Here is a 27256-nt window from a genome sequence, read left to right as displayed (position 1 = left end):
CATAGGGACACAGTCAAGGGATCAAGGTTATAAGAGAAAACATTAAACTATATTTTTCAATAATTCCCACAAGTTTTGAATATCTTCCAATTCCAAGACTAATGAGTTTTTTCACCAATGAAAGAAGGCAGAATTTTACTGTACTTCAGTAATAATATTTGGCATGAAATTTAAAGGTTTTATAAATGTGGGACGAAGTTATTCAGACACTAGAAAACCAGCAAATTTGTGCAAGTTTACTAGAGATTTTCAAAACGGAATTCGGAAGAACTCCAACAGAGAGACAAAAAATGTTACTGGAAAGACATGCAGAGGCATGTGAAGTGTCAGTCACACATACCCAAGAGGAGAGGCTGTGGGGGAGGCCCATGGACCAATTCCACACCCTCTCAGGGAGATGCCTTCACCTCCATGCCTGCCCCTTTCTTCGTCTGAGGGGTAGGTGGTTGGGGGGATAATGTCTAAGAGCCCTTCCAGCTCTAACTTTAACTGCACAGAGGGTGTTTTTTTTTTTTTTTTGGGAAGATTAGTCCTGAGCTAACATCTGCTGCCAATCCCCTTCTTTTTGCTGAGGAAGACTGGTCCCGAGCTAACATCCATGCCCATCGTTGTCTACTTTATATGTGGGATGCCTACCACAGCACGGCGTGCCAAGAGGTGCCATGTCCACACCCGGGATCCGAACCAGCGAACCCTGGGGCACCACAGCGGACCGTGCACACTTAACCACTGAGCCACCGGGCCGGCCCCACAGAGGGTGTTTAAACTAGCAGCTTCTTAGGGTCAAAGATCTCATTGATTGAGCCTCTCTTTGCCTCCAAAAATTAGGTAGATGCCTGCCCCGTTCTAGCCCTAATCTCTTTCTTCCATCGTGTATTTAGTAGCCTTTGGGAATTACACTACTGAACACGTTTTTGTTGACTGCCTTCCTCCTTTCTCTCCATTTGGTCATCTGTGTGATTTACTCTGTGGTAACACACCAACCTTCTAATTTGGTGGTTAATAACATACGCTGTGGAGTCGAATGGCCTGTGTTTGGACACTGGATCTGTCACTTCAAAGCTCTGTGGCTTTGGTCAAATGAGCTTTCTGACCCTTAACTTTCTCATCTTCAAAAGGGGATAATAACAACTCTCAGGGACTGTGTGAGAAAGAATTGAGACAGTGACCATAATGTGCCTCAGATAGTGTCCAAGACACAGCAAAAAACTTACAAGCTGTAGCTCTTCTAAATCCTTTTCTTTGCTTTCTCATCTTGAAGCTGTGGGCACAGTCCCTCTCTCACAGAGTTATCGTGAGGAGTAAGTGAGATAATACATGTACAAGTGCTTTACAACGCCCTGCACAGAGTAGGAATTTAATCACTTTAGCTATCATCATCATCATCACAATTCAATTTCGATATCCCTTTGGTAGCATGCATACTGAAACTGAACAATTCAGAGAGAAGGCACCGCCCTGGTGCAAGGACAGGAGAAACATTCATTCTTGAAGTAGTCCATGCTTGCAAAAATTCACTGAGCTACATGCTTAAGATGTGCACTTCTCTATATGCATATTCTATTTCAACAAAAACAAAAGACTCCATAAAAGAGATGGGCCTCAACATTCCCAACTCTATAGTTTCTTTCTCTTTTTCCTACCATAGGATTGTTTCTCTGCCAACATCAATTATGCAATGCATTTCTCACCACACTTACCAATATGCCACCTGTACCAAACCCTATTGTTTTAGTAAATAAATAATTAACTAATGGCAAATAAAACATATCTTTTCCAGGTAGGTTTACTTATGTGAAGACGTAAAAGGGGCTTGTTCCTTTCTCTTTAAAAAAATTTTTTTTTCTTTTAGTTTTTTTCTCTTCTTCTCTCCAAAGCCCCTCTGTATATAGTTGTATATTCTAGCTGTAGGTCCTTCTGGGTCTGCTATGTGGGACGCCACCTCAGCGTGGCCTGATGAGCGGTGCCATGGCCATGCCCAGGATCTGAACCAGCGAAACCCTGGGCCACCGAAGCGGAGTGCACGAACCTAACCACTCAGCCATGGGGCCGGCCCTGGGCTTGTTCCTTTCTAAATAGCCATTACAAATTATTTTTCTTCTGCAAATTTTAACTGTTCTTTCTAGCATCTCATAAAAGTTAAAAGTGCAGGATTAGATAGATTTGACCGACTCTAGATTAGACTGCTATTCCCTGGTTGTTAAAATTAAGCTAGGTGACTAGAGAGTGGAACATCTAGCCTGCAAGACCTTCTTTAATCATATTAATAAATGGCTTAATGTGCTATTGATTAAATAATAGAAATGAGAAGTTTCATTTTTAATAAATATCACATTCAATAAAAGGTTAGATTAGGCCTTTCATCACAACTGAATAGCTAAGGTCATTGGTTCGATATTTCACAAATGATAAACTCTTTCACTATTAAGAAAATACCGATACCATTTCAAAACGTGGTATCATTAAAAATGATACCTAAAGTCACACACTTATTTCTAAAATTCTATATAAAATTAAGAGATGTATTGTGCTTTAAGTCTGAAAAGTTTCACCATCTCAATCATCTGGTTATATTTTCAATGGAAAGGAAATCTATTATAAATTCAACCTTTATATATCATAAAATTCACAGTGAAAAGGTTCTTTGTGACCTGACTGTAGAGTTTAGCGGTCTGTTAAAACTGTTGGATTAGATGCTATACAATACAAAAAATGAATTTCCTGCAATAAGGCACAGAAAAGAAATAAAGGCATACAGATTGGAAAGGAAAAAGTAAAACGGTATTTGCAGATGCCATCTATGTAGGAAACCATAAAGAACCTACAAAAAAGCTACTAAGTGATTTCAGTGAGGTCATGGGATACAGGCTGAACATACAAACATCAATTTATTTCTATATACTAAAAACTGAAATTTAAAAATACCATTTTGAGTATCATCAACAAACACGAACTACTTAGGGATAAATTTAACAAGTATGTGCAAGACTTGTGCACTGAAAACTACAACACACTGCTGGCAGAAATTAAAGAAGACAGAAAATAACGGAGATAAACCGCCTTCATGCACCAGAAGGTTCAACACTAGTGAGACATCAAATTTTCCCAAAGCAATCTATAGATTCAATGCAATCCAATCAAAACCCCAGCAGGCTTTTTTTTTTTAGAAATTGACAAGCCAATTCTAAAATTTATATGGAAAGACAAACGACATGCAGCAAAAAGAAATTTTACTTTCCTAGTTATTTTATCAGCCAAAATAACCTTAAAAAAGAACTGGAGGACTCACATTACCAGATTTTAAGATTTATTATATGGCTACAGTAATCAAGACAGTGCGATACTGGTGAAAGAACAGATCTATAGATCAACTGAACGGAAGTGAGTCCACAAACAGATCTCCTAAATATTGTCAATTAATTTTTGACAAAGGTGCCAAGGTAGTTCAATGGGGAAAAGATAGTTTTTTCAATAAATGATGCTAGAAGGGAACATCTATATGCAAAAAATGAACATTGACCCTTACCTTGCATCACATGAAAGAGACAAATTAAATTTTCCCAGATAAACAAAAGCTGAGGGAGTTTGTTTCCACTCTAACTGCCCTGTTAGAAATGCTCAAGGGAATTCTGCAGGGTGAAATCAAAGGACACTAGACAGAAACTAGAGGACATTTGAGGAAATAAAGATATCAGGAAAGGTAAACACATGGGCAATTATAGAATCTAATATTATTGTAAAAAGAGTTTGTAACCCTACATTTTTTATTAATAATTTAAGAGACTAATACATTAAAAAAATTACTGGTCTAAAAGCTAGTCTTATAACTTTGGCTTGTAACTTCACATTTTGTTTCTACAAAATTTAAGAGACTAATGCATTATAAAAAACAATTATTTATTTTTTTGGACACATAATGTATAAAGATGTAATTCCATGACATCAATAACTAAAAGAAGTGGGACAGAGCTGTAAAGGAACAGAGTTTTTGTACATTATTGAAGTTAAGCTGGTCTAAATTCAAATTAGAGTGTTATAACTTCAGGATGTCAAATGTAATTTAAGATATTAAATGTAACCACAAAGAAAATAGTTATAGAATATACATGAAAGGGAATTAAAGCATTTTACTACAAAAAATTCAGCTAAACAAAAAAAGACAGTAATTTGGGAAATGAGGGATAAAAAAGATATAGGGCATAGAAAGCAAATAGCAAAATGGCTGAAATAAGGTCCCCCTTATCAGTAATTACTCTACATGTTAATGGATTAAATTCTCCAATCCAAAGGACAGAGATGGGCAGAATGGATTAAAAAAAAAAAAAAAGACATGACGCAACTATACGCTCTCAACAGATGTGCTTTAGATTTAAAGACACAAACAGGTTAAAAGTAAAAGGATGGAAAAAGACATTCCTTGCAAATAGTAACCAAAAAAGAGCAGGGGTGGCTATACTAATATCAGATAAAATAGACTTAGAAAGGCATAAGACACAAAGAAGGACATTAAAAATTAAAGGTCCAATACAGCAAGAAGATATAACAATATAACCATCTATGTACCTAATAACAGACCATCAAAATATATGAAAGCAAAAATTGACAGAATTGAAGAGAGAAATAGACAGTTTCACAATAATAGTTGGAGACTTCAATATTCCATTGCCAATAGCAGAGAGAATAATCAGACAGAAGATAAGGAAAGAGAGGACTTGAAAAGCACAATAAAGCAACTAGCTAACAGACATATACAGAATACCCCACCCAACAACAAAGAACACACATTCTTCTCAAGTGCACAAGGGACATCCTCCAGGATAGACTATATGTTAAGCCACAAATTAAGTCTCAGTAAATTTAAAAAGGTAGATATCACACTAATTATCTTCTCCAACTTACAATGGGATGAAGTTAGAAATCCAAAACAGAAAGAAAACTGGAAAATCAACAAATTTGTGTAAATTAAACAACACATTCTTAAACAACCAATGGATCAAAGAAGAAATCACAAGAGAAATTAGAAAATAGTTACAGATGAATGAAAATAAACAAAACACACCAAAACTAATGGGATACAGTGAAAGCAGCGCTGGGGGAAATTTATAGCTATAAATCTAAGTGTTTACATTAAAACACAAGAAAGATTGCCAACCAATGACCTAACTTTACAGCTTAAGGAACTAGAAAAAGAAGAACAAACTAAACTCAAAGTTAGCAGAAGGAGGAAACAATAAAGATTAGAGCAGAGATAAATGAAATAGAGAACAGAAAAACAATAGAGAAAATTAATGAAACCAAAAATTGGTTCTTCAAAAAGATCAACAAAATTGACAAACCTTCATCTAGATTGACTAAGGAAAAAAAGAGAGAAGACTCAAATTACCAAACTCAGAAATAAAAGTGGGGAAATTACTGATTCTACAGAAACAAAAAGGATTATTAAGAGAGTACTATGAACAAATAATTGTACAACAACAAATTGGAAAACCCAGATGAAACTGACAAATTCCTAGAAATACAAAACCTACCAAGACTGAGTCATGAAGAAACAGAAAATCTGAATAGATCTATAAACTAGTAAGGAGATTGAATTGGCAGACAAAAACCTCTTGACAAAGAAAATCCCTGGACCTGTGGCTTCACTGGAGAATTCTAACAGATATTTAAAGAAGAACTAATATCAACCCTCTTCAAACTTTCCCCAAACACTGAAGAGGAGGGAACACTTCCAAACTCATACCAAACTGATACCAAAGCCAGACAAAGATACCACAAGAAAACAGAGAACAATATCCATTATGAACATTGATACAAAAGTCCTCAACAAAACACTGCAAACAGAATTCAACAGCTTATTAAAAGGTTTATACATCATGACCAAGTGGGATTTATTCCTGGAATGCAAGGATAGTTCAACATATGAAATCAACCCCCATAGTATATAACGTTAAGAAAATGATGGAAACAACCTCACACGATCATCTCAATTGATGCAGAAAAAGAATCTGACAAAATTCAACACCCTTTCGTGATAAAAACACTCAACAAACCAGAAAGAGAAGGAAACTACTTCAGCATAATAAAAGCCACAAAGAGCTCTTACAACGAAAGACAAACCTATGGGGAACATCAGATTCAACAGTGGCAGACTGAAACCTTTTCCTCTAAGATCAGGAACAATGGAAGGATGTCTGCTCTCATCACTTCTATTCAACATAGTACTAGAAGTCCCAGCCAGGGCAACTGGGTAAGAAAAAGAAATAAAAGATATCCAAATTGGAAAGGAAGAAGTAAACTGATCTCTATTCATAGATGACATGATCTCATATGGAGAAAACTCTAAAGAGTCCACACCAAAACACCTGTTAGGACTAATAAATGAATTCAGCAAAGTTGTAGGATACAAAGTCGACATACAAAAATTAGTTGCATTCCTAAACACTAACAATGAACAATCTGAAAAGTAAATTAAGAACAGTTCCATTTACGATAGTACAAAATTCTTAAATTTTATTTTTGTGGAGATTTCCTCATGTTTATCTTCCAACTCTTCCATAGAATTCCTTATTTCTGGTATCTTATTTTTAATTTCCAAGAGCTCCTTTTTTATATATTTATTTATAAAGTATCACCTTATTCTTATTTCTTACATATAATGCCTTACCTCTCTGAGGACAACCTTCTTTTTGAACTCCCTGCACTGTCTGCTCTCTTCTAGTTTCTCCTTGCTGTCTGCATGATCTTAGAACTTCACATTGGAGCCGTCCTTCAAACATCTGATTTTTTTTGCAATCCCTTTATACTTAATAGTAAGATACTAAAAAGCTATTTGGAAGCTCTGTATGTGTGAAGAGGCCTTGTTATCTGATGAGCTCCTCTGAAACACCTGCAAATGGACCTGGAAGTTTCACTGAGCAGTCTTTTCTCCCTGACTGGTTAGTTTCTTCAGGGAAGAGCCCAGAGAACAAATGGAAAAAGCTGGAAGTCTCCCCATTGCAGGGTGTAAACTCTCAGGCATTCCCTGCTTTTGTTAGGCTGCCACTCTTGCCCCTACTGTGCCTGTGTCCAGGCTCTGAAGACTCTCTGGTTGGCCTTCTCCAGGAAATAAGCCTCCTGTCTCCTGGCTGGGCGGGCTAATGCACTGTCATCTCATCAGCACTGAGTACCACCATGAAAAAGAAAAAAACCTTTGTCAATCTGGCAGACAAAAAAAGAGTACCTTGTCTTAAATTGCTTTTGTTTTTTTACTAGTGAGGGTGAACATTTTTTCATTTATTTGCATTTTAGATTTCTTCTTTTATGAAATAACCTATTCATTTCCTTCGTATTGTTTTCCTATATAGGGTATTCATCTTTTTCTTTTTAATTTCTCATTTTTACAAAATTAAACTTATCAACCGTCTCCCTCTTTTTTCTTTCTTTTTTTTTGGTGGGGAAGATTGTCACTGAGCTAACATCTGTTGCCAATCTTCCTCTTTTTGCTTGAGGAAGATATGCCCTGAGCTAACATCTGTGCCAATCTCCCTGTATTTTGTATGTGGGATGCTGCCACAGCGTGGCTTGACAAGTGGTATAGGTCCGTGCCCGGGACCCAAACCTGAGAACCCCAGGCCCTGAAGCAGAGTGCATGAACTTAACCACTATGCCACTGGACCAGGCCCCAACTGTCTCTTTTCTGATTTCTGCTGAGGTATCATACTTAGAAAAGTCTCCTAACTCCATCACATTCGCTTTCCTTAAACAACTGAAGAAGTTGCTACATTTTCACTTATTTAAATTCTAGTGATGGAGACCATCTCTGGAATCAATGTGGTAGCACATATTCAAAGAGCACACTGCCACTCTGCTTTTATTTTCCATCTTCACTTAACAAAGTAAGCTAAAATGTGAGGAACACCAGTCTGTCTGAACAATGATTGTATTGGTCAGTACAGGCCAAGTCAGTGGTTCTCAAGTGTGGTGTGGGGCCCCTGGGAATCCCTGAGACCCTTTTAGAGGGTTCACATGTCAAAACTATTCTCATAATAAAACTAAGCTGTTATTTGCCTTTTCCTCATTAATGTATAATGGGATTTTCTTGAAGCTACATGATGTGTGATGACATCACTGTTCTGATGGTTAATGAAATGTGTAGTACTTATGTATCCTTATGTTTTCTAGAAATTTCTAAGGTAGTAGTTTTAGAGTACAAATACAAAAGTTTTCAGAAATTAGCTTGAGGGGCTGGCCCCGTGGCCGAGTGGTTAAGTTCACACACTCTGCTGCGGCGGCCCGGGGTTTCACTGGTTCGGATTCTGGGTGCGGACATGGCACCACCCATCAGGCCATGTTGAGGCGGCGTCCCACGTGCCACAACTGGAATGACCCACAACTAAAATATACAACTATGTACTGGGGGGATTTGGGAAGAAAAAGCAGAAAGGAAAAAAAATAGATTGGCAACAGTTGTTAGCTCAGGTGCCAATCTTTAAAAAAAAAAGAAATTAGCTCGATTGGTTCTCAGTTCTTTTACTGTGTACTGACTAGCTATCTTTGTTATATCTGCTATGATATCTGTATATCTGTAACTTCATTATTTTCCAACACACAGCTATTCTGAAATCCTTAAGTCTGCCTTGTGCCTATGCTGAAACACAAGTAGTACACTTTGTGCCTTGTTTTACAACATTTTATCAGTTATTCAGTTTTAATTTCTAATTAAATATCAATAGCTATAACCCACATAAACGAAAGCTCTTTGGGGTCCTCAATAATTTAAGAATCTAAAGGGGTCTTGACATCAAAGTTGGAGAATTTCTAGGTTAGATAATACTGTGGTAACAAGCAACCCCAAAATTCCAAAGGTTTATTTCTCCCTCACTTCATATGTTCGTCTCAAGTCATCTAGCACTCTGCTTGGCAATGTCCTTAGGTCCCAGGCTGACAGAGCAGCCACCCTTTAGAAGCAATGCTAGTCACCGAGGCAGAGGGAAGAGCATGAGACCCTCTGGCTCACACAGGCATTGAAAGGGCTCAGCCTGAGCGTGCCACACATCACTTCCACTCCTATCACTGGCTAGAACTAGACACAGGGCCTCCCTCAGCCACTAGGGGACAAGGAAATGCAGCTCCATCACATGCCGGGCAGGCAAAGAACCAACGTCTGGTGGACAGCACCCACGCCTGCCACAATGATGATACTGAATTCAATACTTTGAAGACGAAATAGAGCCTGCAAGCAGCGGCTCAATAATACCTCACACTTACATTCATTTTAGGAACAGCAAAGCCACCAGGGTTTTTGTTGCTGAAGGCTATCATTTCAAGTTCAAACTTTCCGGCTATATCTACCTTGCTGTTTTCAGCAACTAAGACTCCACAAACTATATCCTATTGGATTTTGGGAAGTTTGCCTAACTACCACAATTGAAGATTCATTACTGTCCATATGTTCCACAACAATTTGATTGAAATAAACTGCACCAGCTAATAAAAACCTATAATTTTTTATGACACTTGGTGCTCACACAATTTAAAGGAAAGAGCAGATTTCAGAGCTAATTTAGACCAAGACAGCATGTGTACTTTGTGCTGAGTAAGAGCTGTTTCACGAAGAGAAGGGGTGCTACAGATGATTTGGGGTCACTGAGCAGACACTGATTATACTAACAGACTAAGCCACTCACTCATCAGGCGCTAAAACACAATCTGAGCTGGACTTGAAAACACGTCCTACTTCATTTCGTAAAGGTTCCCACTACACAGTGTAAAGCATCACACAATAAAACTGCTCTCATACGCAGCCCTGCCATCCTGCGATGCTATTTCCCTGTTCAACACAGACCTCTGCCCTTCTCATTTCCATGTGGAACATCTTCAGAGGGTCTGGAAAGAAGTTCCTATACATGGGCTTCCTTCACAAACAGTAAGAGACTCCAACGATGCGTGTGGACTCACCCTCAATGTTGAGCGCGAGGCAGACTGTACTGCCTCATTCTGCCTGACCCATCTTTGCAAGGAGCATCTCAAGTAGAATAGGGTTTCAATGAGACTAACCTATGTTAGCGTAAAAATTCAGCACTATTAACTGAAAAAAGAAAAAGAACTGTACAAAAGGAAATTTAATTCACCTGAAACTTATTTACGTTTACAAATATCACTACTGGTGCTAGTACAAAAGATAAACAATTAACCTTTTCCCACTGCAATAAAGAAACATAGGAGGAAAATAATCAATATCTGCCAGATGAAAAAGGACAAGCCCAGCAGGGAAAGCTGTTCTTTCCTCTTCTAGCACGAATGTCAGTCTCGGACTGAGGCTCCACCAGCCTTGGCTTACTCTGGGCCTGAGCGTAAAGGCACGTGTTTGAATTTGCTCTCTTCCTCTTGTACCTGACTTTAGATGACGTTTGTAAGTAAAGATATAGAATTACCAAATTGATAATTGATAAACTCCTTCCAATGAAGTCCTCTAGAATGATTTGCTGCCAAAATTGCAATGTCCTCCTCAAAAATACAGCATTTCACAAAGTAAAATGCACCCAGACAAGGGGAGTAAGGTGTCAGCAAATACGTTATCACTTCAAGTCAGTATGTCTACTGAATGCCCAACCTGCTCTAAGCACAGCAGGAAGTACAAAGGAAATACAATATGGTCCCTGCCCTCAAGGAGATTACAACCTGGGGGGGGGGGGGGGTGTGTTTTCCCTAAAAAAAAAAACACACACATGGGTTTAACTAGACAATATAAAACAGAAATGCTAATATTAATGGTGCAGAAATAAGTTCAGGGCAGTCAGAATGCAAAGAAAACTTCATAGAGGCAGTGGGATCTAAATGGGAATGCAAAAGGTGGACTTTGAGTTGTTTCAGTATCCAAGACAGGCTGGGGCATTTCAGAGAAAAAGAACACCCTGAGGAAACAGGCCAGTGTTGGGAACAGAGAGACAGCACGCTGACCAAACTGATAGGAGTAAAGGACTCTAAGTAGGGAGGAAGTAGGCAAGTCATGAATTCGGACATCCATCCACCTGCTCATTCATTCAGTAAACATTTGGTAAGTACCTGTATGTGCCCGCACTGTGCTAGGGACATAATGGTGAGCTAGACAGCCACCGTCCCTGACCACCGGGAGCTGGCTTCGCAGTGGAAGAAGGCAGAACACCACCACAAAGGAGGCAGAAAACAAATAAAACATCTAATTTATGAGGGGCTTTAAAAATGGAGCCAACAAATAAAAAATAAAAATGGAGCCAAGAGTTTGACCCTTGCCCAATAAACAACAGGAAGTCATGGAAGGTTCCCGGGCAGGGAAGTACTGTGATCAGTTATTACATTATATTAATATTATTATAATTATATATTAATATAATATTAATATTAATTTGGTACAGCCTGATTAAAACTGACAAAAATCAAAACCAGAGAGATCTGAAGAAAACTACAGCAGAAATGTAGGGTTGAGGCTGTGAGGGCAGTCAACAGCCTAGAAGGTGAAATGGAAATGAAGGGATCAGAGCCGTGGGAGTCCAGAGGATTCGCAGACCGAATGGATCTATGGGACAGTTGAAAGGGGCTCAATACTATATGCAAAAGAAAAATCAAAGAGCATCCCAGGTTTTTTGGCTCGAAAGCATGAGTTAGGGAGAAACTGGGAGGCAGTCAGGCTTGGAGGGAAGGTGAATTTGACAACCAAGCATAACGCCCAGAAGGCAGATAGAGATGCAGGGCTGAAGCGAGACATTTTAAAAAGAGCCAACCTCATGAGGACTGAACCTGCGGAAATTCTAAGGAGGACAGAGAATGAGCACCTGGCAAGGTAAGAAAGGAGGACCGAGAAGATCACAGAAGCTGAAGGAGATTTCAAGGCTGTCAATGGTGTCACAAATGTATTTGCATAGATTTATAGCACAAAATACTTCCACTGATATTTCCTCATTAAATGAGGAATACTTTTTTTTGGTGAGGAACAGTGGTGCCGAGTCAACATCTATTGCCAATCTTCCTCTTTTTGCTTGAGGAAGACTGTCCTTGAGCTAACATCTGTGCCAATCTTCCTCTATTTCGTATGTGGAATGCTGCCACAGCATGGCTTGATGAGTGGTGCATAGGTCCACGCCCAGGATTCCAACCTGTGACCTGGGCCACCGAAGCGGAGTATACCAACTTAATCACTAAGCCACTGGGCCAGCCCCAGGAATTAAACACTTTAATACTCACAAACCATCTTGAAGTTGGTATTAGAACCTCCATTTTACAGATAAAAACAGTGAGGATCAAAAAGATTAAATGACTTGTCTAAAATGGAGTTTACCTGATTATGGACCCCTGACTCAAAAGCTGGCTAGAAATTAACAACTTATGTAGCCTGGCTCAAACCAAACTTCAATTTTTTCTTTTTTTGCCCCAAATTCCTCCAGTACATAGCTGTATATCTTCGCTGTGAGTCCCTCTAGTTGTGGCATGTGGGACACCGCCTCAATGTGGCCCGACGAGCGGCGCCATGTCCGCGCCCAGGATCTGAACGAGCGAAACCCTGGGCTGCCGAAGTGCAGCGCGTGAACTCAACCACTTGACCACAGGGCCAGCCCCAAAGCTTCGGTTATTGAACAGGTACCCTTATGAGCATGAAAGGCAACCTACAGAGAGGGAATAGATACGTACAATACATCTATCAGACAAACGACTCATCCAAATTATACAAAGAACTCAGACAAATCGGTAAGAGCATTCCTTATTAACTTTTATGCTCATGATACTAATAAAAATATACTGGCATTTACTTTACATAATAATATGCCCATTACTATGCTAAGCACTTATATGCATTCTCTCTTAATTCTCCCAACAGCTCTATGACAGTAAAATTATCGTCTGGATTTTATGGATGAAGAAACAGGCTCAGAGAGGTTAAGTAACTCGTCCCAGATCAGGCTGCTAGAAAGTCAAACTCAGACCTGACTTCAAGGGCTTTGCTCTTTAAGCCACTGACCCCATTCAAAGCTCCACCATCATCTTTGGCCTTTTCAAACAATCACCAACAAACGCTCATAGGTGCTTAACATGCAAGGCACTGGGCTCAGTGGTTTCCTTTTCCACAACCTCTGAGCTCAGCACACTTTTGGTGAGTGTAGGGGTTAGGCGGACGCACTATATTTCACACAATCTTGGAAGTAAGTCTCCTATGGCCATTTCAGGCCTCTTCACTCTGGAAAGGTGGGCTTGAGAGAAACAATCAAATCATGAATAAGTCACAAAAGCTAAACAGGAGGTTGATCAAACAATTCCAAGATTCTACAACCAGGAATAACCTTTGAAACTTAAGTTCTACTTAGAAGGAAAAAACTTACAAAATGTACAGAACTCATAACCCCCAGATGGCAATATAAATTTGAAAAAGGATTAGGCGATCAGTAACAACAGAACTCTAAATACTATAAAAGAGAAAAGGCAGGGCCCAGGTCACCTTTAAGGTTTATGGGGCAGACGGGAATCCTCCCTCCAGTGCATTTCTGCTGACAGCAGCGCGAGAGAACCAGGGAGCCAAAGGAGCAGAAATTCTGATTCCTGATCAAAGGTCATTCCGAGGGCTTGGGAATATTTTCCTATCATTCTACAACTTTGTTTTCATTTCTCTTCCTGGTTATGTCCATGTGTTTGGTGCCCTAAGGCCAGAGTCTTAGGGAAATGAGCTCAAGTTCCTTTCTGGGTCAAAACTGATGGTTCAGATCCTATCTTCAAATCAAGAGTTTGGCTTATTTTTCCCTAAAAGCCTGACCTTATACTTTCTCTCATCCGTGTCCATCTGTTACATCCTGCCCACTCTTGCAGACTTCTTGTGGTTGATGTCTGTTGGCATTTTACTACTGAAGAATGTTCTGGCTCCTGCAAACTAGGGAGGGAACACTGTGCACTCATCGCATGCAGAAGCGGTTCCAACACTCCAAGAGCCAAACAGGATCCAGCCAGCAGTCTACTGTCTCGGAGGAGGTCCCACTTCAAGCTCCGAGCTTCTTCACGGGAGTGGGATCTGTGTGATCCCCGTGCCATAGTGTGGGTGATAAAGCAGCAACATTCCCAACGGTCTTTTTTGGTGCCCCCTTTTAAATATTTATGCTATTTTATTTATTCATCTCAGTTGGTTGTCTTAAATCCTTTCTTAAACAAGGTAGGGTATAAATAAAATACATAAGTAAAATTAAAATGAAAGTTTAATAAAAGTAAACACTAAAATCCCATAGCCAAGCAAACCATGCTGCTTGCCTGTCCCACACCGTCTTCTCATTGTTTTATTACTGAACTCATGGCAAATATAAACGCTTTCAATTGAATTCTCTTTAAGAAAGCAAAAAGGAAAAAAAGACGTATTTTGGTAGATAATGCAGAACTAGAGCATTAAAATTTCAAGAAGCGATTGTTTGAAATGCCCAAAGCAGAAAGGTAATAACTAGCTTATGGTTCATTAAAGAAAACAGATTTTTAAATTTAACCTCATGGTGTTTGCTAATCACATTATGAGATGACATTGGAACTAGCTAGGTGTTCTAACAGCTCCCTCCTCAGCCACAGGCAAGACAATCCCCTCCCAGGCCCCCACCCCCTAAGCCTCTCTGAGCTCCACCTGGGCATCCTCCTGACCCCCAGTGCTCTGTCTTCTTGTTGCCAGCAGCAGAACCTTTGCCTCTGATCAGGTCCTCCCCTCCTTGCCTGGCCCCTGCAAAGCTGACAGCTCACAACGACTCTCTCTTCGGGTCCTTCTCTGCCTTTAGCCCAGGCGCTGTCTTTCTGGATTATCCCTGGCTCTGCAGCCTACTCCCGTGCTTAGCCCCAGCTTCCAGGAACCATTGCCCCCCAAGTCAAACTCATGACCCTGCAGAAAGCAGAGCTCAGAGATAACTGTCTTTTGAAGACAACAAACTCGGTATTTTGAACAGAAAAAGCAAAGAAAGCTTTAGGAACTCATAACCTAGTACTTAGCTTAAATTCTGGCACTTTTTTATTAATACACTAGATGGACAGCAAATTTAGACAGGATGAAGCATACCAAAGCTTTCTATGTACATGTATGTCTTTTTTAAGTAAGAAAAACCTCATGCTTATCAAAATTCATGAACAACAATAAATATTAACTGAACCCCTACTTAACACCAGGCACTTGATATATATCTTCAGTACACTGCGACCCTCCCAAATACAACATCCTGGCTCACAGTAAGTGCTTGATACATTATTTCCTGTCACCTACCTTTCAATATCAAAGAAAACAGAGAACAGAAAGATTAAACTACTAGCCTAGAAACTCCCAGGACAGTACTGGGATCTGAATACAGGACTCTCCGGCTGCAAAGCCCTACAGTGTTGTATCCTTCTACCGTCAGTAACTGCTGCAGATAAATGGAGACTCTGAGAGGTTAAATGACTCGTTCAAGGTCACCCAAGTGTGGGCTGAAACTCCCACACCTAATGACCCAGCTCCTCAGCCTCTTCACTTACAGGACACCTTAGGAATGTGATGAGGTTTTTGGACAACCAAGGCTTAGCATTACTTGCCCCATGTAAACATTTTAAGTGAGGTCACTGTTGGGAATATCAAACTTTGAGCATAATGTAGTAAATGAGAAACGCACCGAAGCAATGACCTCAGACCCATCTTTATATCCCTCATTAAGACTAAATTACCTGCCCACCACGAGGTCAGATAAGCAATGACTGAACAAGCACACAGTACTTCACCACTTTAGGGACTTGGGTGTGCACCTGGCTGAGTGGTCCTGGTTGGAGACTTGGATGACTCTGCCCCCCAGGTCAATCCTGACAGTGACCAAGAGCCCTTCCTCCACTGCTCTAGCCCTTTCCTTCCATCTGCAGTCTAAACTCGAATGTTTAGCCCCACTCTGTGGCTGTGACCTGCAACCAAAGAATCCCAGACAACCAAAAACTAGAGAAAGAACAATGTACCCTGTAACAGGGAAAGAATGAAAATACAGGAACTTTGGGAAAACTTTTTATTGGTAGGTGATGACTTTGTATTTCTAGTTTCATGGCCATTACTGAAGTAAGGAGATCCCACGACAGGGACCTCCACACATGGAGTGCAAGGAAAAAACTTTTTTACTTAAGTTTATTTTTTACTTAGCAACTTTGTTTTTTTTCGGAAGTGTTTAAACTTTGAAAAAGGGGCTGGCTCCTTTAAGTCTAAACTGGCTGGGACTAGAGATCTTGAAACAGGTTATAAACACTGCTGAATGACACTGTAAAAATGAAACTCTTTTAAAGGTAATACAAACTGATGAAGTAAAAATTAGCCAATTATTTACCAAAAACTTAGGTTTAAAATGTGTTAATTAAAATGTCTATAAAAAGTATAAAGATCAAGAAAATTTCACTCTGATTTACCGTTGAGGAATCCTTTCTTCAAGTCAATTTTGGAAAATCATCCCAGAATCTCAGACCAGTTACATTTTAGGCACCTGGTAAAACTAACCCAGGGATGCCAATCAGGTTTCAGAGCGGCCGGTTAACGACACATTACTCCCTCCCCTCAGTGTGCGGCGGGCAGATGGCTCCACTCTGTAAACAGGAAGACAGGAAATCCAGAACACGAGAGAAAGGGAATCATTAAAGATCATGAGTCTTGTTTAGAGCAGAATTTGGTGGTTCTGTCTAGCTGTCTGTTTTACTCTCTGGAATACAATTTAACGGAATATTTTAAAGTTAGAAACCTGAGAAAAGAGATTCTTAACTGATTTTTGACATTTCTCTATCGCTCCAATTTTTATAATTATGTATCATGCCTAAAATTTTTTAAATAAAATTCCCTGGTTTTGTCGCAAGTGGGTTCCATTTTAAATTCCTAGGGAAAAGTCTCAGCTTCCTGACACTGACAGTTTTCAAGATACTCTTTTGAAGGTACTTTGAAGTACTGGTGGGAAGAAGATCTCACTTCCTACACTTATGCTTAAATGGCATCAAGCTGTGGAGCTGACAGCAAACACCTAAACAGGTGTAATTATCTTCTTCCAACCACACATGTAAGAAGACTACTTCTACTTTCCCTCCAACCAAACCATGTTATTTCAACTTCAGGTTGATTTCTGATTTCACACAGAAAAACCTCTAGTAAATATCAAGTGCAGATGTTATCTTCAAAGTTTCTCTTCTAGGAGAATCCTGATAGATAAAATCTGCGCACCACACCTGGAAACATTTCACTCTGAGTTTGCTGACAAAGGCAACACGAAGTGACTTCAGCAAGAGGTCATGTTTCATAGGGATTTCACTTACAGTCATAAATATGGGAAGTGCTTTCACTCACTGCGAGAACCAAAATGTTTTTTTAAGAAATATTTCTTTGGGGGCTGGCCCCGTGGCCGAGTGGTTAAGTTCGCGCGCTCTGCTGCAGGCGGCCCAGTGTTTCGTTGGTTCGAATCCTGGGCGCGGACATGGTACTGCTCATCAGACCACGCTGAGGCAGCGTCCCACATGCCACAACTAGAAGGACCCACAACAAAGAATATACAACTATGTACCGGGGGGCTTTGGGGAGAAAAATGGAAAAAATAAAGTCTTTAAAAAAAAAAAAAAAAAGAAATATTTCTTTGGCTCCCACACATCAGTCCAATAATAATGACAAGCCCTAAAATTCCAGCAGTTTCAAGGTATACCTTTGACCAATGTTTACCTAGGACTCTGGCCAAGCCAATTATTCCAGATCTTTTTGACCATCTGCAGGTGCCTAAGATTTAGTAAGCCTGGTAAATGGGAAAATGGCTGCTCAATTACTGGTAATTATAAATGAGTGATAACAAAGACTGATTTCAGAAAAGCTGGTTTCATTTACTGCTTTGTTTCTAAGAACTGGAGAAAACTTAAAGAATAACTAGCTACATGGCATCATTTAAAGGGAAAGAATCTAAAGGCCAAAGAAGTGATTTATCCAAAGACCTACTGCTGATTAGTCACAAACTGAGAACAAGAATCTCCAGGTGCCCCATGGAGGCCTAATAAGAGCTGCAACTCCCCAAATTCCCAGAGTCAGACTTCCCCGGGCTGATTTCAGGCTCTAGTACTTTCTAGCGGTGCGACTTTGGGCAAATTACTTCTCTCTCTATGCCTCAGTTTCCTCAACTATAAATCAAGGATTACCATAATACCTGTTTTAAGGGCTGACGTGAGAATTACATGAGATTACACAATATAAAGTGTTCATTCAGCACGGTGGCCCTGCACAAAATGCTCAAAAAACATCAGCTAACAGTAACATCATGCAGACTAACATTTACTGACAAAGCATGCTTGACCACCTTGGCCTAGGATAGCTAAACTTGTCTAGTTCTGATCACTGGACACGCTGAGAGATGGAATTAAGGATTCTCTGGCAGGGCTGGAAAGACTGAACCCAGCAGCTTAGAGATAAACGATCCACCTTATGACCTGACCTTGGAAGCTTTCCTGCCCTTCACGCTCTCAACTGGTCTAGTCAGCAAGAAAGAAAATTTACTGAACCCCTACTACGTGCCAGACACAGCGTGAGACTCTCTCGTGTTATCTTATTCAGTAACGAAACAGGCTATGAGCACTGGCGTGGGGAAATGGGGGCACATGCTGAGGCCGTGCTCGAGACACCACTTCTTTGCTGGCTTTAGAGCTCCTTCCTAATGTGCGGCCTTCGAATTGAGGCTGGATGTCCGGGAGGCTCTTCCTTCAATTTCATGACAGCCGCTCAGCGGAAAAGAAGACACAAGACACGTGCCTCTGAGCCTGGACTCACTTCAGAGGCCGGACGTCCCCATGGAAGACTCGGGGACCCGACAGACCCCCAGGGAGGTTCCCTGGTGGCCTTGACCTTGGTGCCTGAAACTCAGGTTCCCATCATGCCGGTCGAGGGGAAATGACACGGCCCCCAGCTAGAACGAGTATGAGAGCCGAGCGTGGCACCCGGTCCCGGAGGACTGCGAACCCCACTCCAGCAGCCTCCATGTCGGGGACCCTGTGCCCTCCTGTGGGTCCGGGGGCCTCTGGCCTTGCCTGGACACAGCGCATGCGGCACACCGGCCGCTGAGAGCAGGGGTAGAGGGCGGCCAGGACAACCCCGGCGCAAGCATCGGGGCGGCACGAACCGCCCGGTCGGCCGGCGATAGGGCACGTCGGGCGGGGTCACGCGGCCTCCCAGCCGGACCCTGGCCGCCCGCGGTGGGGACAAAGCGATCGCCACCAGCCTGGCCCTCCCGAACGACCGGGCCCGGCCTCAGCCCCGACGGCATCCTGCCGCAGGCCTCACCTCCCTGCGCACGTTCAGCAACGAGTAATAGTCTTCATTGTCCAGCTCCTCCTCGCTCAAGGCCGTCGCCATCTTCGCAACCTTTCACCCCGCCGAACAGGCAAGGCCGTGCTCAAGAGGGACGAGCGATCCGCGGCCCTGACAGCGCCAGCCGGCGCTGTTGCGCCACAGCGGCCCCTAGCGGTTTGGAGTCGTGCCGCCGCCCGCGCCCGGTACCACTGCGCCTGCACTCTGTGCTCCTGCGCGGCTGAGGGCGGCACCTGGGGCCCGGGCTCCTCCACGTGCCGCTGGCAGAGTTAAAGCTCAGCCGGGTCTCCCTAGGGCTTTCCCTGGACTAGAAAGGGAGAGTTTGTAGTCACAACTGGGGTCTTCACCCTCTGGGCGCTGTAGAGACGGGCCCCTGCGACTCCTCCCTGTCTCGCCTGCTGAGTACGGGACACATCCGGATCCCAAATAGCCCCACGCGGGCGGGAGGCTCCTCGTGGCCCCGCTTGCTGACTTGTCTTTGCACAGGAAATCTCCGGAATAGAATTTGTTCCTGCCTCCATTGTTCTTGGTCTTTTCTCCTCGCCATGCAGAACCTTGCCCAGAGAACGGGCCTCTCCCTTTTCGTTTGGTATTGTTGCCCTATATTTAGGAGGACCTGGCTATTTTTCTGCTGCTTAAATGACCAGGCGATACCCATTTGGTTCCTAATATAATAGTCTTCGGCAGGCGTGTGTACCTACAGCCCCTATCGCAGAGCCGTTCGCTTGTAAATTTCTACCTTATAATTTAGCGGTAGAGTCTAATTGATTTCAACCTAATGCCTGCTGTTTGGTGCATTATTAAAGATGTCTCGGTTACAATCACCTAAATAATTTAAATGTCTTCGAAATGATGCAGTTATCAAGAGAAGGTGGACAGCAGGGCTGCCTTGCTCTTGCCACCTGTTTGGTTCATGCTGACCTGTACCCATTCTTCATTATTTCTCAGGAATGTTTGTTGTTCCTTAACTAATCAGTTTAGAACCAACCCTGCTGCCCTTCCTAAGTAGGTCTCCTGGGAAGCCCCAAACACCTGTCTGTGGATTTGAGAAGTTGATTTCTTTCTCTTCCTAATTTTTGGCCAGATGTGTACCATCTGGGTCTGTGTATGGTCCCTTCCAAGTTGCCCAGCCCTGTTAGGATCTTTTGGCATCACGCACTTAGCTGTGCTGAGAAGGGTTATTCAGGGGTGTTGAATTAGTCTGGAACAGACTGTCAGCCCAGGTTGTAAATTAGGAGCTATTTCTTTAGCTGTGTGAGGCTTCCCCACAATAGCTTTCACAGACACTCATGTTCCATCAGCTATTCCAGCAATTTTTTATGGTCTTTCCTTTTTCTCTTTTGTGAAGCAGTGATTAGGGCTAAACTGCATGCTGACATTTGCTGGTCTTCAAGAATTTCTTACAGAGAGGCTGGGGGAAAAAACTACAATGTTGAGACATTCCTTTTTTCCTTAGGTTTGTAGACATTAATTGGGCCATAATGCTCAGTTGGGTAGAGGAGTTCTTTGCCATCCTCCCTCTGCTTTGGAAAACACTGCCTCTAGGAATTACATAAACGGAGCATAACATATGTTTCAGAACGCCCAGGTCTGTGTTTCTATGATTGAGAATGACCTGGTTTTTATCACCACTCACACAAAATAAATAGTGACTCAGGGATGTTCTGCATTTGTCCTCTCTTGGGCCCACGATATTTTGCATTATGGTGACTTGGAAAGCGGTTGTGACAAATGAAAAATAAACTTAGATACACCACAGGCCTGAGAATATATTTACTTCAGAAATTGGCTCTTTTGTTGCTTCTGTCCAAAAACCCTAATCTATGATGGGCAAAATAATATAAACCAGGAGCAGTACGAATTCGCAAGCTAACACACACCCAACAAACTACTCACACCAGAGCAACTGACAAAACTCGGCCACGTTAACTCACTGCCTTGCACTTTTGTTTTCTTTTTATTGGACAAAGCTGCAAAGCAATTTGTAACTTAGCTGTAAAGCAAAGCCTTATATACTTATACAATATATTTATATAACTATGTATGTGGGTGTATATATTATATATATGTATATATAACTGTTAGTGAATTCTCTCATCTTAAAATAGTAAATATAAGAACATTTACCTCCACCATCATTCATATTCAGAATGACTTCAGAGCATTCGGCCTCCTAGCACAGACACTCGGGAAGCTTAAATTCCAATTTCACTGCATGTCCTGTATTTTTCTTTGCAGCACCTGGGAACCTCAACTGGAAACCCTTCAATCCTTCCCCTTTTCCTGAGTATACTCCTGAGAGACGAGGTGAGCAGCCTGACCCAGGCCCTTCTGTTGGGTTGAATCCCACCCCTTCTCTATAATTCAGGAGGAAATATTGCCTATCATCTTTTTATTATTCTCTTGTCACTGAGTCCAGATTGGGATTTAGTGCTTGTTTGTCATTCAGAGCCTGTTCTCCCTTTTCCCTCAGGAGCACTGATAACCCTGTTAAGGAGTTAGAAAAAGAAAAAATCCTTAGCTAAAGACAAGAAGGGAGAGTCTACAGGCATCAAGAATTAAATTTTCTTGATGTTATCTCCTCCCTTAGCATTTCAGTGACTTGTCATTGACATCTTTAGTCATGATGATCATTGCAGAAGAGTTGGGTCACCCAGAGGAAGGGCTCGTGCTGAGATAGCTGTCCAGAGAGGCTGAAGAGCCTAGCCCCAGACGCAGCCTTGGGTGATAGAGGAGACGTGGGCAGTAATGCAGCGATAGACTAGAGCCCTCTGGACTCGCCAGTTTTAGACCTTGCCATCCTGACAAAGCACGCATCTCCAAAATCTCCAATTCAGAGTTTCTGCCTTTGGAACTCAGCATTCTACCTGCAATGTCATCCATCCATCATGCCCCTGGTACTGGTTTTCCCTGCTGTTGACAACTTCGGGTCCTTGGTTCCCATGTGCTGATCCATCTTAATCCATCAGCTCCCAGCTGGAGTCCCATTCCAATCTGCTTTCTTGACCATTCAGTGATATCGTAATCTTTTGACCTCTGGCTCTGTCCAGCACATCCATTTCCAGTTCCGTTTGTCTCCCTTATCTGCCTTTCTACACTCCTCCCAGGCTGTTAAGTAAGAGTGGCTGCGGAAAGTCTTGGAAAATACAAAGTTGATGCTATCTGATTTCAAAGGGCACCCAGTGTTAGTCGGCAATCCTATTATACCCATTTCTTATTAACACCCTATAAATTTCCCCGAAGTGTCTGCTCAGCTTATCTTTAGGTTTGAAGACAACGTCCAGGAATGGGCATTGACGTTTCAGCAATTCACAAGAGGGAAATGATTTCTGTTTTAGTGGAATTAGCACTCCAGTGTGGGGCGTGCGTACAGACAATAAACCAGTTAATTAATAAAAAAGATAATTTCAGATGCTAAGTACTGTAAGTAAAATAAAATGCAGTGATGTGATAGTGGAACATATTAGGTGGAAGGAGGTCACGTTAAGTTGGTTATGGAAGATCTATCTGAGGAGGTCATTTAGAACTGAATGACAGGAAGGATCCAGCTTTGCAAGACCTAGAGGAAGCTTCCAGTGAAAACGCCTGGAGATGGGAACAAGTTTAGTGTACTCCAGGAATAGGGAGAGAGCCAGTGAGCAGGAAGCTGAGGCAGGTGGGGAGGGCAGTAGGAAGAGATATTGGAGAACCTCAGCCAGGGCAGGCTCATGGAGGACAGTGGTCAGGAATTTGGCTCTTATTCTGACCACACTGGGGAGCTATGGAAGGATTTTAAGCAGAGAAGTGACATGGTCTGATTTTTTTCCTGAAGGATCACTCCAGGGAGACTGGGTTATAAGGAGCAGGAATGGAAGCATCCCCTCACCCCTACCCCATTAGAGGTTCCTGTGGTGTTCCAGGGAGGAGAGAATGGTGGTCTTGGACAGTGGGGATGCTCAGACAGAAGATACACATTGTACCAGATCAACAGGAACTGCTGATAGATTGGGTCTGGCGGATGGGGAAAGAGGAATCAGCGGCTCCTCCTGCATTTTAGCTTGAGCTACGAGGTAGTAAGGCCACTTACAGAACTGAGGAAGACTAGGGAAGAGACAGGCTTGAGAGGGGAGTAACCAAGCCTTCTGTTTTGGAGAAGGAGAGCTGGGTCTTTCTCAGACCTCCTTGTGGAGATGGCGTTTGCTGCTTCTGCTTCTTCACCACCCACTCTTTCATGTCTTGCAATCAGATGCTCCTCCCCATCATTTCCTTAAAATCTCCTTCTCAAAGTTTCCTGTAACTTCTTGAACCCCAAATCCAATGGCATTTGTTTAGTTGCTGTCTGCCTGGACTCTAGGCAGTATTTCAGTGTTACCCACCTTCTTCATTGTAACCTCTCCATCCTTGACTGTGTCACCTTCTCTCTCTCTTCTTTTTTTTTTTTTTTGAAGATTTTTTATTTTTCCTTTTTCTCCCCAAAGACCTCTGGTACGTAGTTGTATATTTTTAGTTGTGGTCCTTCTAGTTGTGCTATGTGGGATGCTGCCTCAGCGTGCTTTGATGAGCGGTGCCATGTCTGAGCCCAGAATCTGAACTGGCAAAACCCTGGGCTGCCGAAGCGGAGTGCGCAGACTTAACCACTCGGCCACGGGACCGGCCCCTCTTAACTTCTATCTTTCTCTATGGGTTCGCTTTTTTCTTCCTCTTACCTCAAATTCAGGACTCTTCGATCTGGGTTCACATATCCTTCAGCCATATACCCGTTGACTTTCCTTCATGGATCTTTGGTTCCAGTCAGGAAAAAAATATTCTCTGAACACTCCTTGAACTTCTTTCTTCACTCTTTGCTGTATCTCTGAGCTTCTATGGAGGGTTGTTGACCTTCAGCCTAAAAAACACCCTGTGGAGCCAGCCCTCATGGCCTAGTGGTCAAAGTTTGGCGAGCTCACCACTTTGGTGACCTGGGTTCGTTTCCTGGTCGTGGAACCACACCACTTCTCTGTCAGTTGCTGTGCTGTGGCAGCAGCTCATGTAGAAAAATTAGAAGGACTTACAACTAGGATATACAACCATGCATTGGAGTTTTGGGGAGAAAAAAGAAAAAGGAAGATTGGCAACAGAGGTTAGCTCAAGGTGAACCTTTCCCTGGGGGGAAAAAACACCCTGTGGAATATCTTTAAGTGTGGGTCTGCTGTTGGAGAACTCTCTCAGCTTTTGTTTGTCTGAAATGTCTTTATCTTGCCTTCATTAATATTAAAGGATATTTTCTCAGGGTAGAGAATTTTAGCTTGGCTGCCATTTTGTTTTGCAGCACTCTGGCGATGTCTCTTCCCTTCCTTTAGGCTTCTGCTGCTGCTGTGAAGCAATTCTCCTTCTCTTTCAGGGATCCCAACTGAACCCGTTAGACCTTCTCAGTGGATCCTGTATGCCCTTTATTCTCTCTTTGTATGTTCCTTCTTTTTATCTCTCTGTTTTCTTCGTGGGTAGTTTCCACTGACCAGTCTTCCACTTCACTAATTCTCTTGTTTTCCTGAAAAAAGTTTTACTGCTTTATTGAGGTGTAGTTTGTGTGTGATAGAATACACATATTTAACGTGAAGCATTTTATGAGTTTTGACATATGTATCCACTCATGAATCCATTACTATCATTAAAATGATGAACATCTCCATCTCCCCCAAGTTTCCTCATGCCCTTTTATAATCTATCCCTCTCTTCACTCCTATCTCCAGGCAACCACTAATCCGCTATCTATCGTTATAGATTAGTTTGCATTTTCTAGAAGTTTATAGATGGAATTGTACAGCTTGCTCCACAGATGTCATCCTGCATCTTCCCTGTACCATCACTGTACGACGACCCTTCTCTCTCCAGCATTGGCATCCCTGCTTGTTGTTTTCCTTTCTTTGAAAATATTGTTTTCACTCCTGGTGTTCTGAAATTCCATGATGATATACCTTGTCTGGGTCTTTTTGAATGTATCGTGCTGTCCACTCAGTGGGCTCCTTTAACCAGGAACCTTTGGTTCATCACTTCTGGAGAAAATTATTTGTTTGATAACTTAATTTTCTTGGTTTGTTCTCATTGGAACTCTATTTATTGTGATGTTGGACCTCCTGGACAGATTCTCTAATGTTGTTATTTTAAAAATTTCCGTTGTCTTTTCAGTCTTTTTTTTGAGATCTCAACTATGTCTACCAATTCTTAGATTTTTAAAAAATGTTTACGACAATATTTTTTAGTTTTCCAGAGCTCGCTCTTGTTCTCTGATTCTTTTTTTCTTTAAAATAGTTTTATAGCTGCATCTCCCATATTTCTGAGGACGTGTTTAAGTTTTGCTCTACTCCCTCACTGTTTCTTTCTTCCAAATTATTTCTTTTCCTGTTTGTTTCTTTTGTGGGGGACGTCCCTCAGTGCTCTGGTGATCCTTGGCTGCCTAGTCACGGGAGCTCCAGGTACACGTTGGAGGCTGTTCTTCTAGCGGACTTCCTGGAGAGTTGTCGGGGAAGGTCCCCCAGATCTGTAGGTCTTTTCTCTCGGGTGGATTGATTTTCCCAGGGAGGAGTCCTCCCTTTTCCTGCCTGGGGTAGGTAAAAGCCCTGCGTGGGAAGAGTCTGGGAATAGCATTTCAGAACCTAGAGATTCACAAAATCCTCATTTTCACTACAACATCTGGTGTCTAGCTGTGCTGTGATGTCTAGACTCCAAAGACTTTCCTATGGAGCCTCACCAGACAATGAAGCTCCTATAGGCGTAAGGTGGTGCAGTTTCCTGGCTGGGCAGGTTGGGAAAGGATATCTGGGGTTCTCAACTATCCTTTGTGTCCAGACTCCTACTCCTGAACCACTCCTGGGTCCTGCAACATGAACCACTTTCCAGTTGTGTTCCTACACCCCACAGGCATTTAGCAGGATGGAGAAAGCTGCAACCTAAGTGTGTTACAAAGGGCACCTTCATTTTACATCTTCCAAGTTTTTGTTGATTTCTTTTGTCTCATGTCATCTCCTCTCCCATTCATTTTGTCCATATGCATTTATACCTGTTTAATTCCTTAATTATCATTTTATTGGGATTTCTGGAGGGAGCAAAGACACACTCTTGCATGTCTCTCATCAGGTTTAACCCAAGTCCCTTTGAACAACATAATGTTTTGGCACTTACCCATTTGTACCACTTATATTCCACTGACAAATTTCCATCATTTACCCATTTATTTCCTCCATCAGACTGTAAGCTCTTTGATGCAAGTGCTTGAAATATTTTGTGTTTATATTTCCAACAGCACGTGTGCCTGACATATAATACGTGCTTAAGGCAAATGCGTGTATTTAATGTATGCTCAAGCTAAGAGGAGAGAGAGAGCACTGGAAACAAAAGATGATGGGAATGGAGAAGCAGAGAGATGTTTTCGTCCACTGATAGGCAGAGGAGCAGAGTTCAGGTGGAAGTGCCAAGGACCCTTAGGAGCAGAACAATGCCAGGGAAAGCCCTAGGTCTTTCTCAATTGGGGTAGATCAGCCCTCTCCCCAGCATCGCTGATCTCAGGAAGTGCGTGGCCATGCAGTTGGCAAGCTGCCCATCTCCCTTCCCCGTCTTCCTGGGAATCCCTAGAAGGGAAGGTGGCTTTGTCACGGAGGGTGGGTGAGTGGGGACTTGTCTTGAGCACAGAGTCAGACCAAGTTTGAAGAAATGGTTCCTTTTAAATTAAGTGCCAACTTAAAAGAAAGACCTCTGGGTTTTTTGTTGGTTGGTTGGGTATTTTGTTTTAATTTGCTTTTACATTTTTTTTCAAACAGCAAGAAGTTTATTATCTACCATGACGAGAGGCCCAGAGCCAGGCGGTTCCAGAAGTGGGTGGGCCGGCTGCTCGGCTACGTCTTCAGGAGAAAGGTTCTTCCTATGTTGCCTCCCGCCACTCCTGGGAGTCATGTCTACTTAGGCTCGATCCTCTTATGGGGACTAGATGGCTGCTGCAGGTCATTTAAAAAAAATACA

At 42.1% G+C, this 27256-nt stretch overlaps 1 protein-coding gene across 1 annotated transcript in view; it reads right to left on the bottom strand.

Annotated features, from left to right (window-relative positions):
* The window catches only part of DNAJC11 (DnaJ heat shock protein family (Hsp40) member C11), a 65283-nt gene extending 45902 nt beyond the window's left edge, over positions 1–19381 (bottom strand). The window contains exon 1 of the mRNA XM_046661703.1: positions 19259–19381. Within this exon, the coding sequence (XP_046517659.1) occupies positions 19259–19330 (72 nt within the window). The 5' untranslated portion in view covers positions 19331–19381. The remainder of the gene's footprint in view (positions 1–19258) is intronic.
* Between the last annotated feature and the right edge of the window lie 7875 nt (positions 19382–27256).

Source organism: Equus quagga, chromosome 5, assembly GCF_021613505.1.
Source record: "Equus quagga isolate Etosha38 chromosome 5, UCLA_HA_Equagga_1.0, whole genome shotgun sequence".
NCBI lineage: Eukaryota > Metazoa > Chordata > Mammalia > Perissodactyla > Equidae > Equus > Equus quagga.
The sequence above is the reverse complement of the archived record's forward strand: the minus strand, read 5'-3'. Positions and strand labels throughout refer to the sequence as shown.